This window comes from Hypanus sabinus, chromosome 18 (assembly GCF_030144855.1).
Source record: "Hypanus sabinus isolate sHypSab1 chromosome 18, sHypSab1.hap1, whole genome shotgun sequence".
Taxonomy (NCBI): domain Eukaryota; kingdom Metazoa; phylum Chordata; class Chondrichthyes; order Myliobatiformes; family Dasyatidae; genus Hypanus; species Hypanus sabinus.
In genome coordinates, this window is record NC_082723.1 from 11,015,661 (window position 1) to 11,036,240 (window position 20,580).

The 20,580-nt window shown below is 38.1% G+C and overlaps 1 protein-coding gene across 3 annotated transcripts in view; it reads left to right on the top strand.

Annotated features, from left to right (window-relative positions):
• LOC132407318 (calcium-binding mitochondrial carrier protein SCaMC-2-B) overlaps positions 1-20,580 on the top strand; it is a 47,321-nt gene that overhangs the window by 17,925 nt on the left and 8,816 nt on the right. Inside the window, exons 1-4 of one of the 3 annotated variants that reach the window (XM_059993652.1) lie at positions 11,390-12,148; positions 16,508-16,634; positions 16,860-16,947; positions 18,089-18,200. In XM_059993652.1, the coding sequence (XP_059849635.1) occupies positions 12,146-12,148; positions 16,508-16,634; positions 16,860-16,947; positions 18,089-18,200 (330 nt within the window). In that variant the 5' untranslated portion in view covers positions 11,390-12,145. Of the gene's footprint in view, positions 1-11,389; positions 12,149-12,560; positions 14,593-16,507; positions 16,635-16,859; positions 16,948-18,088; positions 18,201-20,580 lie in introns of those variants that run through there. The other 2 variants (XM_059993653.1, XM_059993651.1) reach the window with 2 other exon arrangements.

The window sequence follows — 20,580 nt, forward strand, 5'->3', positions numbered from 1 at the left end:
GTTGTGGGAACAGTTCAGTGATGGGACGAGTGAAGCTCAGTGAATTATTTTGACTTGGGTATCATTTTGCTGTTAGTTCCCACAATGCCATCTCCAGGAACTTGGAACAGATTTATTCCAGCAGGTGTGGTCTAAATTCGACAATGGAGCCTCAGTCTTTCATGTGTTCAGTTCTGAAGAGAACATCTGTTCTCACTGCCCCACAAAGAAACTTCAAAGCAAAACTTTATCTGGTAGGGACTTGTCTTGGGTTGAAATTGCAGACTTGGCAAAGAGGACCCATTAACTTGCTAACAGTCTTAAAATTTCATTGTGTTAATATGGAGACCATTTATGAGAATCTGAACTTGGTCAGGTAATAAAGTAATCACTAATTATCTGGATGAATTGCAAGTTCCGAAGTATTTCAGACAAATGCAGGACTTCTTTCATAAATGAATGTTTACTTAAAGAATCTCTGCTACAGCAAAAGATAAGGGAGCATGTTTGGATACTATTTTTCAATCACAGCTTAATTAGAAGCAGGAATACTTAATGGGTTAATGAGAATGAGTCTGAAAGAAATGTGCCTCAATGTATTTAAAATGGGCATTGCAGGCAGTATGAAGTTGGGAACTATTCTTTCTGGCAATGATGGATACTGGATGAACAGGTATAGGGTGAAACTTATACATTTTAGTTTATAAAATTTATCTAAGGCAAGCTTTTAGGAAAGAATTTGTCAAGCTTCTCACTTAACATCAGAGGCAAAAGTAAACTCTATTCCCTGGTGTACAAGTTTTCTCATAACTTTTCTTTTGAACCCTAATTTTTGGTACTCAGTAGAGACCTGTAGTCTGCTTGTTTGGCACCACTGCCACTGCACCCCCAGCGTTCTCCAGTCCTGACGAAGGGTCTCGGCTGGAAACATCGACAGTGCTTCTCCCTATAGATGCTGCCTGGCCTGCTGCGTTCCACCAGCATTTTGTGTGTGTTATTCTCCTCGATCACTGATTTAGTATAACTGTCTTTATGTGTGTTAGGATAACACACTGCACATTGCAATCAACATTTTCAGTACTGATGCCGAAATGGTTGGAGTACGCATGTCATGATGACATTATAATTTTTTGTAGTTATTTTGGATACAGTGCCTTGAAAAAAGTATTGAGCCTTCAATTTTTTGTTCACATAATTGAATATGACAACTTGGGATTTTTGATCAATTTCTGAATCACATGCGCCTTTTTTTACAGTAGAGTTAAAAAAAAACGGGACGTTATAAAGCATGGAAAACTAAAACATTCAAAAACAAATGTCAGCAGTTCAGAAGTATTCATCGCCCTTTGCTCAGTACTTAGTTGCACCACCTCTTGCAGCTGTTATGGCCAGTAGTGTTTTTAGACAGGTGTCTTATCAGCTTAGCACAACGTGATAGAGCAAGATTTGCCTGTTTATCCTTACAAAATTACTCAAGCTGTGTCAGGGTAGTTGAGCAGCAGCAGTGATGTTTAGGTCTTGCTGGAGATATTTCATAGGGTTAAGGCCAGGATTCTGACTAGGCCACTCAAGGACATAAATTTTCTTCATTTGAAGCCATTCCATGATTGATTAGGTAGTGTGCTTTGGGTTGTTGTTCTGCTGAAGGATGAGCTTCCTCCCCAGTTTAAGCTTTCTAGCAGAGGCTAGCAAGTTTTTATCCAGGATCTCTCTGTATTTAGCAACGTTCGTTTTCCCATCAATCCTCATCAGATTTCCAGCCCCTGTTGTTGAAAAGTATCCCCAATGCATGATGTGACCTCCACCACACTTTACTGTAGGGATTGTATTACCTGGCAGATGTGTAGCATTACACATACTGGTTAGTGTGACAAGTATCGAGGGATGCACCCAGATGACAGACTTGAGTAGAGCATCAACATAGAGAAAGGTATATAAAGCCTCTACTTTCTGATTATTTGAGGTAACATTTTTTTATATTTTCTTACTTCTAATATTTATATATCTGTGCACTTGTAATGCTACTGTGACACTGTAATTTCCTTTGGGATCAATAAAGTATCCATCTAATGTTGAAGCCAAAAAGTTCAATTTTAGTCTCATCTGACCACAAGATCTTCCACATCTTTACAGTATCTGTGAGTTTTGACAGTAATTGACACTTTGCAAAGTCTTTAAGACCAAGGATACATTTTTTAGACAGGACTTCTCCCTTGGCACTCTTCCAAGAATACCGTTTTTGTGAAAGGCCTTGGGAGATTATGGAACCATGAATTTCATCTCCAGTTGCATCCAGTGATTTATGCAGCTCACTCAGAGTGACTTTTGTCATCATAATAGCCTTTCTTACAAATGCCTTTCTTACCTGGTGACTAAGTTTAGAGGGGTGGCTAGGCAGTGTGGCTGTGGTTTCATATTTTTTTCCACTTTTTATTGATTTAGTGTACTGAGGTGTCTATGTTTTGTGGGGTTGAATACTTTTTCAATACACTGTCCGAATGTCACTTTTCCTTTTAGGCCACTTAGGATTGAAATGTCCTCCAAAATTGCCTCACATTTTTGTCTGATTTAAGAAAATCAAACTGGCTTGTCTACTGAGCCAATTTTTCACATCGACCTGTGTTGTCATTGAGATAATAAACATATATATTTGAAGAATCACTTGCACCTGCATTTACTCTGATGGAAACCATGGGTGTGAATCCAAGCCAGAAAATGAAATTGTTGTGGAATGTCTAATGTCAGTTAATACCTCTTTACAATGGTGCTTCTGATGCAAATGCAGTATAACCAGAAGTTAGCATAGGGGATTTACAAACAATGTAGATGCCAAAGAACACTGCAGAACCATGAAGTCTTCATGTATGTAGACCATATTGTATCTGAGTTTGCAGGGAATTGTGGCCTTTTGATCTCTGAAAAGCACTGTATGTTTTGTCAGTTGTGACAGAAGAATCCTACTGTTACATTGTTACATTGGTAAAACTCAGAGCCTATTCTGTTTTTGCCAGGTGTTTCTAAAGTAATCCGGTTAGGTTCTTTTCCTTGTAAATTATTTTCTAATTTGTGCCTATCTAATTATGTTTTGAAAGCCATGTGGACGGTGAATTGCAGGTCAGAAATATTCTGATTTAACTTTTCTCTTGAACTCTCTCACTCATCACAACATCTCTTTACCTTGGTCCTTATAATCCAGATGCTGAGCAATGGGGATTTCTGAGTAGTCACTTGGCCGATCATCAGAGCTTTCATCAATTTTACGTGCTTAAGAGGAACATGGTAATCTTGTCTCAAAGACTATCGTCCAGTAGCACTTGTATCCACTGTGATGAAGTGCTTTGAGAGGTTGGTGATGAAACAGACCAATTCCTGCCTTGAGAAGTGACTTGGATCCACTCCAATTTGCCCTCTGCCATGATAGGTCAACAGTAGGTATAATTTCATTGGCTCTTCACTCAACACTGGAACATCTGGACTATGAAGATGCATACATCAAGATGCTCTTCATTGGCAACAGACTGGCATTCAATACTATCAACCCCTCAAAACTAATTAATAAACTCCAAGACTTAGGCTTTAGTACCTTCTTGTGCAGTTGGATCCTTGGTATCTTCACTTGCAGACCCTAGTCAGTTCAGATTGGGAACATCTCCTCCACAATTACTATTAACACAGTTGCACCACAAAGCTGTGTGCTTAGCCCCTTGCTCTATTCACTTTATACTTATGACTGAGGCTAAGCACAGCTTCAGTGCCATATTGAAGTTTGTTGACGACGCTACTGTCTTTGGCTGAATCAAAGATGGTGACGAATCAGCATGTTGGAGGAAATTGAAAATCTGGCTGAGTGGTGCCACAACAACAACCTCCCATTCAATGTCAGCAAGACCAAGGAGCTGATTTTTATTGACTACAGGAGGAAACCAGAGATCCATGAGGGGCCCATCAGGGGATTAAAGGATCAGAAACTTTATATTCCCCAGTATTATCATTTCAGAAAATTGTCCTAGGTCGAGCATGTAAGTGCCATTACAAACAAAGCATGGCAACACCTCAACTTTCTCAGAAGTTTATGAAGATTTGGGCATATCATCTAAAACTTTGAACTTGTGTAGATGTGTATGGAGAATCTGTTGACACCAGTCTGGTATGGAAACACCAATACCCTTGACAGAAAAACTTACAAAAAGTAATGAATAAAGCCCAGTCTGTGATGGGTAAAGGCCTCCCCACCATTGACCACATCTACATAGAGCGCTGTCCCGGGTAAGCAGCATCCATCATCAAAGACCCCCACCACCCAGCTCTCTTCTTGCTGCTTCCATCAGGTACAGGAGCCTCCAAACCAACACCACCAGGTTCAGGAACAGTTATTACTTGTCAGCCATCAGGCTTTTCAACCGGAAAGAATAATCAGAATCAGAATCAGACTTTAATCGCCAAGTACCTGTACACATACAAGGAATTTACTTCCGGCAGATGTTGTCTCTCTGCTCATAACAATAATAATGATAAATATGAATGAAAATATAGATTATACATACAAGTAGTGCAATCCACGTAATAGTTAGCAGTCAGTTAACCGGCAGATAACTGTTCAGCAAAGTGACCGCAGTAGGGAAGAAACTTCTCCAGTGCCTATTAGTCTTAGTCTGGAGGGATCTGAAGCGGCTACCAGATGGAAGCAGTTCAAACAGTCCGTGCGCAGGATGGAAGGAGTCCTTTATGATGTTCCCCGCCCTCTTCTTCAACCTGGAAGAGTACAGGTCCACAGTAGAGGGCAGGGAGGCTCCAATGATGCACTCGGCAGTCCTCACTGTGCGTTGTAGTCTGGTTCTATCCTGCTTGGTGGCAGCTCCAAACCACACAGTGATGGAGGTGCACAGGGCAGACTCAATGACTGCAGTATAGAACTGCAGCAGCAATTCCTGAAGCAGACCATATTTCCTCAAGAGCCGCAGGAAGTACATCCGCTGCTGGGCCTTCTTCAGGATGGAGCTGATGTTCTGCTCCCACTTCAGATCCTGAGAGATGGTGGTTCCCAGGAACCTGAAGTTCTCCACGGTGGACACAGGGCTGCCAAGGACTGTGAGGGGGGACATAGCGGGGGGGATGTCTCCTGAAATCCACTATCATCTCCTTTGTCTTGAGCGTGTTCAGCTCCAGATTGTTCCGACTGCACCAGAGCACCAGTTGGTCCACCTGCTGTCGATATGCAGATTCATCACTGTTCTGGATGAATCCGATGACGGTGGTGTCATCTGCAAACTTCAAAAGCTTCACATAGGGGTTGGAGGAGGTGCAGTCATTGGTGTAGAGGGAGAACAGCAGTGGAGAGAGGACACACCACTGTGGGGCACCGGTGTTGGTGATTGATAAAGTCACTCAACTTCATTCACCCCAACCAACTATGGATTTGCTTTCAAGGACTCTTCTTCTCATGTTCTTAATAAAATAACAATGCAATAAATATTATTATTTTTTTCTTTTGTTTGTATTTGCACTGTTTGTTTCCTTTTGCGCATTGGTTGTTTGTCCATCTTGTTATGAACGGTCTTTCATTGATTTTGTCGAGTTTCTTTGTACTTAACTGTGTTTGCCCGTTAGAAAATGAATCTCAATTGTATTAGGTGACATGTACGTACTTTGATGATAAATTTGCTTTGAACCATCAAGCTCCTGAACCATCATGGATAGCTTCATTCGGCATGACTCTGAACTAATTCTATGACCACAGATTCATTTTCAAGGACTCTTTACAGCTTGTTTCTTCAGTATATTTTTTATTTGCGCAATTCATTTTCTTTTACATATTGGCTTTTGTCATTGTTTATTTATAGCTTTTCATAAAATTCTATTGTGTTTTTTCCTGTAAATGCCTACAAGAAGATAAATTTCAAGGTAATATATGCTATTACATTATATGCATAAATTTAATAATAATTTTACTTTGATCCTTGTAAGCTATTATTTAACTTTTTCCAAAAGCAATGTTAAAGACAAGCATAACTGTCATAGGTAATTTTGTTTCACAGTGACTCATTCCTTTGGGTTTTGTTGTTTAACAAATGTGGCATTTCATGCAAAACTTTGACAAACTTGTATAGATGTGCTGCAGAGAGTAGTCTGACTGCAAATTTTTTGCATGTGCCTAACTCTGCAGAGTACTGTAAAATTGAATGATTATAGTTCTAAAGAGTTGAGCTATAGACATTTCAATTCTTGTACAAAAGATCTTATTTATCATTATTCTTTTTAATGTTTCCTCTTGTGCCTTATAGTTTTCTTTATTCAGATTTATTTCATACTGAGCTAAACTTTGTTACCTGTAGTCATTATATTGTGATCGCTGTTTTGTAATGAGCCTTTTAATTAACACACTACTAACTAATCCTTTCTTGTCATGTAATACTGGAGCTTGTTCCTTTATTGTTCCTCAACGTATCTATCAAGAAAACTATCTCTTACTCCCCAAGAACTGAGTACCTCTCTACACCATACTCACCATACTGCTAATGTAGTTTGCTCAGTTTATATGCAGGTTAAAGTCCCCATGAATGTGTTGCTCTTGTTACATGCTTTATACTACTTTTTGCATTACTATTGGTGGGTCATTTTGCACTTCTCACCAATACTTTTGTTCTTGGCTCCATGCAGTTTGATTCTGTAATTTTTGAGCTAAGATCCTTCTCCCTGCCCACCACTGCTTTTTGTCCCATTGTTGAATATCATATTAGCCTGCCTCCCTTTTTCATTTTGCCTATATCCTCTAAATATCTTCAACTATTAATTCCAAATCTTAGTTAGTTAACTGTGTGGTTGCAGTTACATCATATCTACTTACTTCTCTTGTGTGGGCTTGGTGGTAATAGAGAGAATGGGCAGGTTGTGGAACGAAAAATGTTTCAAAGTGGAAGTATGCAATCGTACTTAACTACTTTCTGTGATGGGCTTGATTGTTCTACTCATTAACTACTACTTTCCTCAGCTAAATTACTCAATTTTGCTTCCATCCTTGCACATGCTCTTTCACTCTTAAGTATACAGTATGTTCAGCATTGACATGTTAATTGTTGATTGGGAGCCTGGTATACAGACGCTTAGAGTTTTGAAATACAGGTTTCCCCCACTATCTGAAGGTAGAGAGTTCCTATGAAACAGTTTGTAAGCGGAAATAGCCGAAATGTCGTAAAGCGAAGAAGCAATATGGGAAAATTTTTTGAGCGTTTCCCAGACCCCAAAAAATAACCTACCAAATAACACATAAAACCTAAAATAACACTTTTATATAGTAAAAGCAGGAATGATATAATAAATATACAGCCTATATAAAGTAGAAATATTGTATGTGCGGTGTAGTTTCTCTTGCCACAATCAGGAAGCCAGCGAGCCAAAATTGATTTGGAGAAAAAAAATCGGCACATACATGCATGTGCACGTATACGCATGCGCACACAACAGCACGCACAAGGCTTCATGGTCATGGTAGTCTTTCTTGGGATAAGCACGTATAAAGCGAGCGTCTTTTTTCGTAAAAGCGAAAACCCTCTTTGGTTAGCGAAAACAGGTACTTATATAGGTCTTTCGTAACAGCAAGCTGTCGTAAAGCAAATGTTCGAAAAAAGGGGGCCACTTGTAGTTTGTCTATGAAGCTGTCCAAGTATTGCTGGTACCAACATTTACTATTCAATATATTCTCTAGCATTTAAAAAAGCAGCCAGTTTTGAATTCTATTTAACAAGTGACTGTTAATATGAGTATGTTTAACAAGTACTTACTAATTGTATGGGGATAAATAGTGTAAAAGTGAAATGGGGTAACCTTTCATTTTTCTGTCTATTCCTTTTCATGTTGGTATTTAGATAGCTGAAGTTTTCAAAATGGGAATTATATTCAAATAGACAGTCCTTTTGGAATATCGATTTGGATCATCTGTTTTTGATATTTTAATCTGGCTACTTGTATAATCCGCTTAATTCATTGCTTTTGGTAACTTTTGATTCTCCAGCTGCAAGTTGTCCTTTTGTTCGTTTCATCCATTGTAAGAATGTTTTCTTCTTAGCCATCCTTGTTGTGATTGATCCCAATGGTATTTAAAGGACATCATGATATTCAAACATGAAGGTATTGATATAAGAAAAGCTGAGGGGAGAATTCAGTGGCATGAATATCTTTAAAAAGCATAAAGCTTTTAATGTTAACTGAGGCATCTATTAGATTTCATTAGTATTTTGGATGAAGTAAGCAGGTTAACATCTGAAGGAAAACTTGATGGAACTGTTTAATGTTCCTCTGCTAATATCAGCAACTGTAGTTTTTCAAGTTATTTATAAAACAAACTGTTCGTGGATAAGCCAGTAACATCTGGCCTTACTGGAAATATCTTGTCCTTGAGTGTCACTGGTATCAAAGTAGAATTTTACTGAGAATGCTACCAAAGAGTTCGGGTGCAGAAAAATTTCAATAACCCTCCACCCTCTGATTATTAGATATCCCAAAATTAATGATATTCCAACATTTTTTTATTATTAGTATGTTACACAGTTAAATATTTTCCCAGTGAATCTGATAAATTTTAAAAGAGCAGGAAATAAAACAGTGAATTTCAGGTTGCCAAAATAAGGTGAGACACCAAATCCTGGCTTTGGCTGCAAACCTACTTGTGTTCCTGTCCCACAGTGTTCCTGACATCAGCTCCATCTGTGCTTTCCCCCAGCACTCTGGATGCTGAACAATTGGATTATTGGAGTTTTAAGCTATTCAGTAGCTTAAAATGCTGCCAGTGTCAATCAAGGGTACAATGGTGCAAAGATTGGATTGTAGTAGAACTTGCAGTGCTGGACTAGTCATCCAGAAAATCATTGTAGATACCAAATTTAATTATTTATATAATTTGGGGTATAAAGTAGCTGCTTTATTGGTAGCCATGAAAGTACTGGGTTATCTTAAAACAACAACTGGTTTACCAATGTTTCTGGGGATAAAGATCTGCCATTGTTAACCAGTCTGACATGTACTTGACTCTACCTTTACGTAGTTGTCTTTAAAATGCCCTCCTGAAGTAAGTAGCTCAACAAACTGATAAATCTGCTGTGTGCTCTGAATGTGCCTTTTGACTGCACTTTTGCCAGAATATGGCTAGCATTTACCTTGTGAGTTATCAAAATGGGCAAAGAATGTCAACTTATGGCTGCACTCATGGATGAATAAGTTAATGGCTATAGTTATACCTGATACAAGCTTTTGTTATGCTTTTTTCATTCATTTTGTTTTCAGGATCTGAGCATCATTGGCAAGAGTTGAATTTGTCATTCTTGAACAATGTTGCTGAGTCGCCGTCATGAACTGCTGTAGTGCTGGTGAAGTACTCCCTTGGTGCTCTTGAGTTGCAGGATTTAACTTGGTGACAATGAAGGAAGAGCCTTCATGACATGTCTCCAAAGTCAGGGTAGTGTACTTGAAGGGAATTAGGCAAGTAGTGATACATGTGCTTGAAGCCCCTGTCCTTGATACATTTTGCAGGTTTGGGAACTATTGCTCTGGCAGCCTCGGGAATAACTGTAATACATACGTGTTGATACTTGTTGTTAATGGTGTACACTCCAACCACTGGTGGAGCAAATGAATGGTTGGGAAATAGATTGGTTACAAGATCTTGAATAGTATCCAGCTGCTTGAATGTCATTGGAACTGCACTTAGCTAGGCAAGTGAAAAGTATGATGTTGTGTGTCTCGTCAGTATACTTAAAGAGCTTTTTGGGTGTTTCAAAGTCATCCGCTTGCCACAGGATATGCTGCTTTTGTGGTTCACACAGTAATATTCTGTTTAATGGGCCTAAAAGGATGTTGAGGGTGGGGTGCTCTGCACTGTCAAGAGGAGTGATTAGATTGTCTTTATGGTGTTGTTCATTGTGTAACTTTTTTTTTGTAGCATTAATGTTCTGTCTTTTGTGCATGAGCTACTCCCATTGTTGAGGAATTGCAAATGTAATTAACCAATAGGCATTCAGGGGGTAGAAATCTATACTTCCGAACTTTAACGGAATGCCATTAATGAATTGGATGTAGATGGGCAGGTCTAGACATTACTCTGAATAATTGGTTCATTGCTACTTTGGAGTTAGGATAACTAACCTCCAACAACCACATTTGTTCATCTATCTATCCATCTGTGTGAGTTATGACTGCAACCATTGGAATATTTTCCCTTTTGATGTCCTTTGGCTTCAGTTTTAGCAGTAGTCCTTGCTGGCATGCTGATTAAATTCTGCTTTGATGTTATGGAGATTCCTCTCATCTACTCACATTGGTCAGAGCATGTGACTCTCTTCCTTGGTCCCCAGTGTTACTTCATGCTCCTGATATTTGTCTTTTGTATAATGAAAGAAAACTTTCCATGTGTCGGATGTGTTCACCTCCAAAAGCTCATGGTAGCATAGTTGCCAGTGTAACACTATTACAGCTCGGGGCGTTGGAATTTAGAGTTCAATTCCAGCACTGCCTGTAAGGAGTTTGTACGTTATTCCTGTGACCACGTGGTTTCCTCCTACTGTACCAGTTAGTAGGCTAATTGATCATTGTAAATTGCCCTGTGATTAGGCTAAGATTAAATAGGTAGGTTGCCGGGTGGCGTGGCTCATTGGACTGGAAGGGCCTGTTCATGCAGTATCTCTACATAAATAAATAAATAGGCAAACTACTAGAAAACAACCATGGGGTTGCTTGGTTTGTTGACAACATACCATCACCATGGTGCACACAATCTAAGCAACTTGTGAAGTGTTCTTGGCAACACCACCACCAAAATCTCTCTCCACTTGGGGTTACAGTTGTAAATGCAGTCATTTCCTGGTTCTATTTTTAAATTGTACAGTGTCTTTTGGATAAATTGCTATGCATTTATATTTTCTGTAAGTTTGCAACTCCAGGAGCATCTTGCCATACAGGTTTCATTGACAAAATGGCCTATCCAAGAGGAATGAACAATAAATTGCTAGTGTTGCTCAAGTCCTGAGAATTAATTTAAGAAAACCAAATCTGCATCATCATGAGATGAAAGCCAGGTCACATCAACTAGAACATCAAAACTTTGTTTTTGGCATTATTGTGAAAAAAACACTTCCAAAAAAAATTGTCAAGTTCAGTATGAGGATATTTTGTGACCAAGGTGAGAGGAGTAGGTAAGGAATGACATGCTTAATCCTTGATTATTTTGTGTTCCTCATTGTTGCAGTTAAACTTTATGCACATGGGGAAGATCTCTGTATTTGAAAGTAACGATGGGTATTCAGTTACTCCACAGAATTCTGGCTGGCTCATCTTGGGAACCACTTCACAACAATGGCCAACATGACCACTCGTGAGTAAAACAGCAGCTGCTGTCACTTTGGTATGTTGAAAACTTAATTCTTGCAATGAAATATAAATTAGCACCTGACTGTCAGGAAGTTTGTGGTGCTTGGGTTATGAGTGAAATCTAAATTTTGTTCCATAGTATAAGTGATGTAGGAGTCATACTGAACATTGACCAAAATCAGTTCAGGAAATAAGTATAAAGGGTAAATTTATTGAATTCCAAGTTCTATGCATTAGTAACGGGATGGAGTATAGATAGAATTTATATCAGAAAGCATAGATCTGATAAATAACATATCCTACAGTTAACTATATGCTACCAATAAATATTTAGACCATGTAATAACATTTGAAATTTTCAAAATAGCTGAGAATTGACTCAATTGATGTAAATAGTTTCTCATGGTGAAATGTTGAACTGCAAGTGGTCACAGGTTAGTCTTTACGATGGTAAGAATAAATGAGGGTTAAATAGTTTTCCTTTTTATTATTGAGGAAAGTACTGTACTAGCAATTGTAATACTGTAAAGTCAAAAGATTGACTATGAGCAGGAAAAAATATAATTGAGATCGGTCCAGGAGGATGTAGCTACTGTTGAATAGGGATTGAGTTTGTGCTAATGGCTTTCTTTTCCCAAAATTCTCATCTCTCCTTGATAATGTTTTGTCCATGGAAATGCAATCTGCTTCACTGCCATGATTTCATTAGACTTTAGGATGAAAGAGAGCCTCCTCATTCTACAACTACTAATCCTGATGTGTTGTTCTCATCTCTGCTCTTCAGCATTGCATTCAACTGGAGTTCATAGTGATGGTAGGATATCTCCTTGAGTGGTACAACTTGATGTTTCCTTAGCAGTTGCATAGTCTGCCAGGGGAAATTCAAACATATGAGACCCATCTCATGTCCATTGCTTGCTTTGAATTACATCCACTTACATTGTCACCAGGAATCACCTAGCAATAATTGTTCTCGGGTGTCTTAGAAGTCTGATGTAATTCCTATTGAGCAATAGTCAAACTCCTTGGAATTTTGAGGCTATTTTATTTGAAAATAGATTGAAATTTTTTTCATTGTATAATTCTCCGTAACTTCTGCCACCTCCAACGGGATCCCACTACCAATCACATCTTTCCCTCCCCCCCCTTTTTGCTTTCCACAGGGATTGCTCCCTATACAACTCCCTTGTCCATTCATTCCCCCCCCCCCCCCCCCCCAACCATCCCTTCCCACCGATCTCCCTCCTGGCACTTAACCTTGCAAGTGGAACAAGTGCTACAACTCCCTCACCACCATTCAGGGCTCCAGGCAGTCCTTCCAGGTGAGGCAACACTTCAGCACCACCAGGCTGGTGTGGTATACTGCGTTCGGTGTTCCCAGTGTGGCCTTTTATATATTGGTGAGACCTGACGCAGACTGGGAGACCGTTTCGCTGAACACCTATGCTCTGTCCGCCAGAGAAAGCAGGATCTCCCAGTGGCCACACATTTTAATTCCATGTCCCATTCCCATTCTGATATGTCTATCTATGGCCTCCTCTACTGTCAAGATGAAGCCACATTCAGGTTGGAGGAACAACACATATACCAGCTGGGTAGCCTCCGACCTGATGGCATGAACATTGACTTCTCTAACTTCCGTTAATGCCCTTCCTCCCCTTCTTACCCCATCCCTGATATCTTTAGTTTTTTTTCTCCCCCTCCCTTTTTTTCTTTCTCTCTCTGCCCATCCCTCTCCGTTCTCCATCTCCCTCTGGTGCTCCCCTCCCCCTTTCTTTCTCCCTAGGCCTCCCGTCCCATGAACCTTTCCTTTCTCTAGCTCAATATTCCTTTTGCCAATCACCTTTCTGACTCTCGGCTTCACTCCACCCCCTCTGGTCTTCTCCTATCATTTCGCATTTCCCCCTCCCCCTCCTACTTTCAAATCTCTTACTATCTTTCCTTTCAGTTAGTTCTGATGAAGGGTTTAGGCCTGAAACGTCGACAGCACTTCTCCTCATAGATCCTGCCTGGCCTGCTGCGTTCCACCAGCATTTTGTGTGTGTTGTTTGAATTTTGTTTTGTTAGTTTATCCTGTATGAAGAACTCATGACAACTAACCCAGAGTGAGCTGAATGATGCTTTAATTTGAATCCTTTGAGATTAAAAGCTTAGAAATGTTCTTTGAGTTTGCTGCTAGGTTTGGAAATGTTATTCTTAGTATCAAAATCCTATGCTTAGTTTGTTCAATTTTGATTTTTCTGCAGAGATTCAGGATGTTTGTTGTTGAGTTTGTGTCAAGTATGGATATTTAAGGATACTTGTGAATAGTGTAATGAGTACAATTTCATTAATGCTTAGAACCTCTTGTGAGATGTGCACCTTATGGGAATAAGTGAAATAAACCCATTGAAACATGTCTGTCCTTGGGGAAGCATTGATGAATTTGGTTTCAGGAAAAGTATCATTGCTGCTAGTGTCATGGACTTAATTTAGTGCATTATATTATTCTGTGCACAGATTAGTGTACCAATTATGTGCCCAAATCTGTTGTTTGATGGCATTTATGTAAACATTTGGTAATTGTGGACACATGCTTGGATTTATAAAGTTCATGGTTAGTTTTGTTGAAATGTAATGTCTTGAACTCCTTGAAATTGGAACATGGAGTAAATGTACTGGTGGACTTCACCTGTTTACGTGTGCTTCGACATCATTACGTCCATTGCATAATGTTGGAGAATTGCCAGAAAATTTTTGGTTGATGTGTAATCAATACTCTCTAAATGGATTCTGTTTAGTCCAGTATTATGTGAAAGTATTTAATTTTTCAATTTTTTTTTTACTTTGTTTCTGAAACTTGGCAGAGGATCTTTAATTACTAATCTGAAGTTAACTTAAAAGTTTGATTAGTGAGAAGTGAGGTAGTCATGATACTTAGTAGACATGAAAGGTCAGGGTCAGTTTGCTCTGCTATAAAAGTGACGTGGATGGCTTCCAGTTCTAAGTGTCAGCCTTGCAGTACTCCACTGCTGTCTCAGAGGTTGTTAGATAATTGCAATAATTTAAATTTGATTTTCATGAATTTTGTATGTCTTAGGTTTGTATATTTTGGCCAGTATGCTGTGCCTATGTTTAAGTATACCAGTTCTAGACACTGTGGAAAGAGAGTTTGAATACTTCGAATCAGGACAGCTGCCTGTTGAACTAAAATCATTGTTTAAGCTCAGTCTTTTCATCCCTTCAAATGAGTTAATGACCTATCGTCGGTGGAGAGAGGTAAATCCTAATTGTCTATTCTAGAGTGGTCAATGTTTTTGGAGGATCTTTCTTAAGCTTTAGGAGCCTTCACTTCTCTGATAATCGTGTAGAAAATACTTGAGCTTGTTTGCACACTTCAGTATTACTGAGCAGTTTTCCAGCTGTGCAAGCCTTGGGAGGTTAAGAGTCTCTTGCTTATAGTCTTATCATTATTGCAAGCTGTCACATCCTGAATGATATAAGATGTGGAGGCTTGGTGATCTGTTAGTCGGATTTTTAATGGACTTTTAAGGACATAGTTGTTGGTGGTCAGCAAAAAACAATGCTATGAAATGTGAAGTATTGTCTTGACTACAAGAACAAGAAGCACAATGTAAACTAAACTATGTAATTTTGAAAAGGGTCTAAGAATTAAGATCTGAAGATGTGCATGTAATGCTTTAAAAGTTAAGAATATGTTTTCTTTAAAAGTAACAATTATGGACTTTGTACATGGGTAAAGAGTATAAGAACAAGGAAGTTGTAATGAAATACAGGATTATTGAAATTCATTAAATGCTTGACATCTTAAAAATTTTATTAAAGGTATGCAGGTACTTTCTGCACCATTCTAGCCGCCTTGTAAACTCTTGATGTGCAGCTGCTTTGAAGCCTTGAAATAAAATACTTTCAAATTGAACCATATATATTCTCCATGTTAGTGATATAGATTGCAAAGTTCTGTTTGGCAGTATGCTAATGCATTACACAGATCTTTGATGCTGCAAGAGGGAAAACTATTTCCTATTGACCCTACTGCACATATGTAAAATTTGAGGCCAAGTAATCCCAATTTCCTGAGCTGCTATCCCTTTTTTTGTCTCAAGTGAAACATTTTTCAAAATGTTGTACATCTCATGTTAGCTTGCTTCTAAGTGCATGTAGATAGTTGCCTGATTTGACATCTGCTGAGACAGCTGTCTTCTATCAGCTAACATGCCATTCAGTTCAGTAAGAAACTTGATCCCTGCACATGATTCTTGTTGGAGCTTGATATTTGGTATAGGTATCCTCACTCATTTTTTTTTAAATGTGCATCAATATGCAGCATATTAAAATGTACATTGGAAGGGATGGGGAATTAAATAGTTTGCTTTACTTACTGGAATTTTGTCTGTAGAGGGGCTACTTAGCTTGAATCTAAGTTGGCCATGGAACTGTGAAAGAACCATTAATGCAAATTTTATTGATCAGTATTCCACCAGGCAAAATATAGTATCAAGAATATCAGTGGCATAATTGCCCTGAATGTTTGAATGTCTTAAAACCAAAATGGTTAAAGTAAGCATTGCACAACATGAAGAAATTCAGCTGAATTCAGGATTTTCTGAGCTTGGAGCAGTTAAATTCCAGAATGTTGATCTTGGAAAATTTGAAACTAGTCAGTTTGTCACTTTTCTTCAAAATTTTATTTCTTCAAAATAAAATACCATCAACATCTGTTTGTTAAATTATGGACTGTGATTCAACAATGCAAATGTCAGATATTGATAACATTTCGATTTATTGATGTCCTCTAGGCACATCTATGTACACTACAACTCAAAGTTTGTAATTGAGGATTAGTATTTCACAAGTATTTTGTGTTTCTCACTAAGCTCTTCAAATAAGACAGTATGTCAGAAACAAGAAAGAACCTATTTTAAAAATGCTGAAAAATGTGATTATAATGAAAATGTTATTAATATTAAGCCACCTGTACCAAACCATTAAGGATCATTAGTCAGAATGCTATCTAAAATGTTTAGTGTGTAGGCTCAGATTCTCTTTCAAGATTAAGTTGCTCATCCATAATAGGTAGTAATATGTTGGGTTTTGATTCAACTAGTTTCCAATCACCATACTTTCCAATTGTCTTCCTGAAAAATAAAAGATTTATTTTTGTCTTTAACAGAAAATTGTTAAAGCTGGTGACAAAGACTTAGATGGCCAACTTGATTTTGAAGAATTTGTTCATTATTTAAAAGATCACGAGAAGAAACTCAGGCTCGTTTTCAAAAGTCTAGATAAGAAAAACGATGGTAAGAACTAATTTTTTCCTCCTACAACTGTGTGCAGTTTAGTAATTTTAAAATATATAATCTAAGTGAAATAAACATACTGTCTTAAATTTTGTGCAATACAGTATTAACTTTACATTTGAGCTTGTAATATGGCCTGGGTGTATTGTAGTGATATCCTTTGCGAGTGTTCATAATGTTCAGTGTATCGTACAGTATATTCAGATTTTTTTCTTTATTTCTCAGGTAAAATTGATGCACAAGAAATCATGCAGTCATTACGTGACCTTGGAGTCCATATTTCAGAACAGCAGGCGGAGAAGATCCTGAAAAGGTGAGTTACTTGTTAAAGCATTTGCCTTTGAATTGTAATAATTGTAACTTATCTGTACCATTATTATCAATATACGGTGCTCTCCTGTCTTTAATTGCACAAAATTTCTCTGCTGTGTTTATTTCCTTGTATTCCCTGTTTGGTTATAAACCAGATAACGTCAAAAAGCTGAGAGGTACAAGAAAGGAATCCTGTACTGAAGCATCCTTTTCATGATTTTAATATACATTTGTCTGATGGCCATTATTTAGTCCTTTGAGGGAAAATTAAATATATTTTAAAATATTTTCGGGGTCAAATATAAATAACTCAATTTAAGCAGTTGCTACCGTGGTGGGGCAACACAACATGTGATATTTTTGTTTTGATTTCTACTCACTACCTCCAGTTTCTTACACATGGAACTCCATGATGATCCAGTTACATAACATGGTGACATACTAATGCTACTTCATTGTCTAAAACATCAATTTTGCATACATACATTTGCGTGACCTGGCTTAATAAAAATTGTCTGATTTAACAGGAAATCTATGTTCCTATTTCTGACATTTGTTTTGGACAGTCCTTATGAACTTGTGTGTGAATGACATCCTTGCTTCTTTTTAGCAAAGTGAAATGGTGTTTCTGCAAAGTAGGTATCACCATAGATTATGTGGTATTCAGGAAGATGACAAAAATCTTTGAAAGCTGATTTTTTTTGTATAAGAACTGCAGCATATTGTTCTGTGTTCTCTGTTACATGTACAAAATACTTTATCTGTACTATTTTTCTACATCTTTTGCTTTCTGTCTTCAGAATTTGGAGAGGGCACCTTTGGGGCCCTATTGCTTAGTAAGTACCAGTTATGTCTGTCTGTTTCTCTGCTTTTACTTCATTGAAATAGTTAAGCAGCATTTTGTATCCATGATATGCAGCTTCACCCTTCCCTTGCAAAATAGGTTGAAATAATGTCCCTGCACAGACCTCAGCCTACATTGCCTTAACTTTCCAATTTTGTTCCTAACATCCTTCAGCACTTCATAGTATGAGAAAGTCTAGTGTTTAACAATTTAATTATATCAGTCAAAACTTGCAGTTAAACAAAAAGAGTTGAATATTCAAAAACCACAACATATATTTTCTCTTGTTTTTAAATAGCATGGATAAAAATGGGACAATGACAATTGACTGGAATGAATGGCGAGATTATCATCTTCTGCATCCTGCGGACAACATTCCTGAAATAATTCTGTACTGGAAGCACTCCACAGTAAGTTCAGCAAATAGTTTAGTACAATGTCCTCTCCCAGGCTAATATTCTTGATACTAAGGCTATAGTTAAACTCTGGTGGCTCATGTGCAAATCATTGTTTGCAACACCAGATTACCAAAACAGCTACTCTGAACCTGAGCTCTATGATGGGAAGAGATTGCACAGTGGGTGGAGGAAAATATTCAAGGATGTGCTCAAAGCCCCCATCTTTACCATCTTAAAAAGCATTTTAAGGGAGCTCTGGGCTTGCACCTAAAGATATCTTTGTACACCAATCCTTCTAATGCTCCTGCCATACGCAGTTGACTTTCTTCTTGCACCTGGTCTCCCAAAGTATGACACCTTGTACTTGTCAAGATTAAGCTCCTTCTGCCATATCTCTACCTAGAGTTCCAATTGATCTGTATCGTGCTGTATCCTTTAACAACCTTTCCTCACTATCTACAGCTCCACAAATTTTCACGTTGTGTATATGGCCTGTTAACACAACTATATTATTAATAACAACGCTGGAGATGGGAACGAAGTTTCATGGTTCTTTACTGGTAGAGTCCAAACTTAAACACACACACACATACAGATCCTTATGCACTGAATAGTGCAAGCAACAACATGTTACTATAACATAAAGTAGTCCCTTATTATAATGTAGGCTATATGGTACACATGTCATCTGTGAAATTGCCAGGAAGCCTGTCTACATATTTGAACAAATCATAATATAACATCTGTAAAGGCAAACTAGACAGGTCTCCCATCATTAATCCCTGTAGAACACCAGTGTGTCACAGATCTCCAGTCAGAATAACACCCTACATGACTACTCTCTGTTCCATAGCTTTGACAGTTTTGAAACCAATCTACCAAGCCTCCATTGATCCTATGTGCCTTAATTGTCTGACTCAACCTGCCACAAGGGAGGTTGTTGAGAGCTTTATTAGACTCTTTTATTAGCCTTATTAGCTTTAACATCCACTGCCCTGCCTTCGTTAGTCATAATTTTCAGCTCCTCAATAGTTATGAGTTGGATGTTTACAATACTTAATTGTGATTTGGTGTTTAGCCGTAACCAGAAAGTCAGATAGATAGCTGCAATTTATATAACCATATAACCATCACAGCACGGAAACAGGCCATCTCGGCCCTCCTAGTCCGTGCCGAACTCCTAATCTCACCTAGTCCCACCTACCCGCGCTCAGCCCATAACCCTCCACTCCTTTCCTGTCCATATACCTATCCAATTTTACCTTAAATGTCACAACTGAACTGGCCTCTACTACTTCTACAGGAAGCTCATTCCACACAGCTATCACTCTCTGAGTAAAGAAATACCCCCTCGTGTTTCCCTTAAACTTCTGCCCTCTAACTCTCAAATCATGTCCTCTCGTTTGAATCTCCCCTACTCTCAATGGAAACAACCTATTCACGTCAACTCTATCTATCCCTCTCAAAATTTTAAATACCTCGATCAAATCCCCCCTCAACCTTCTACGCTCCAATGAATAGAGACCTAACTTGTTCAACCTTCCTCTGTAACTTAAGTGCTGAAACCCAGGTAACATCCTAGTAAATCGTCTCTGCACTCTCTCTAATTTATTGATATCTTTCCAATAATTCGGTGACCAGAACTGCACACAATATTCTAAATATCAAATTATCTTGTTTCTGATGGCGTTGTCTAAGGTCTAATGTAAAAGTGTTAGAAAGTGGCATTGTCAAGTTCTTCTTCAAAGCTTTATGTGGCTGCAATTCTTCACATTCTAAAGAACATGTTACAAGCCACTGTTATTTTGATGTTCTCTGCTCTCCATTTCTTGAACCGAACAAAAATTTGAGTAATTTTTACAAATTTCTAATATTGGAGTTACTACAATAATTGGTACAATGTTTCAGAGGTGCACAGATATTTAATTCTCATTGATTGTTAGCTTGTAAAATTTGTCAAGACCTTCATCTGCAGTTTTTGGTCAGTGGTTAGCTTTATCATAAATCATAGCTCTGATACTGATTCAATATTCACACCAAAGTTGCTTCCAGTTTTAGTTGCAAGGATGGTTTCTATCTTATTATTGGCATGTTAAAATTACGTTTTAATATTCCAAGATTAATTAGAAAGGATTGAGTTCTTGCAGAAGTTGGTTAGTTGTATAACACGTGAAAATTAGTAGTTCAGAATCTTTCCTACTTTATTACAAAAGTGACTTTTGAACTGTAACATTCTGTTGTAGTCAAGTTTAAGTGTTTTATTGCAGGGAATTGAATGCTGACAGACCTGATTGAATCAGATTGATTAGTATGAAGCAGTGGTTTCCATTGCTCAACTTTTGAATTGCGCAAAGACCTGAGTTTAACTAACCTTTGGACATGTGTTGATAAA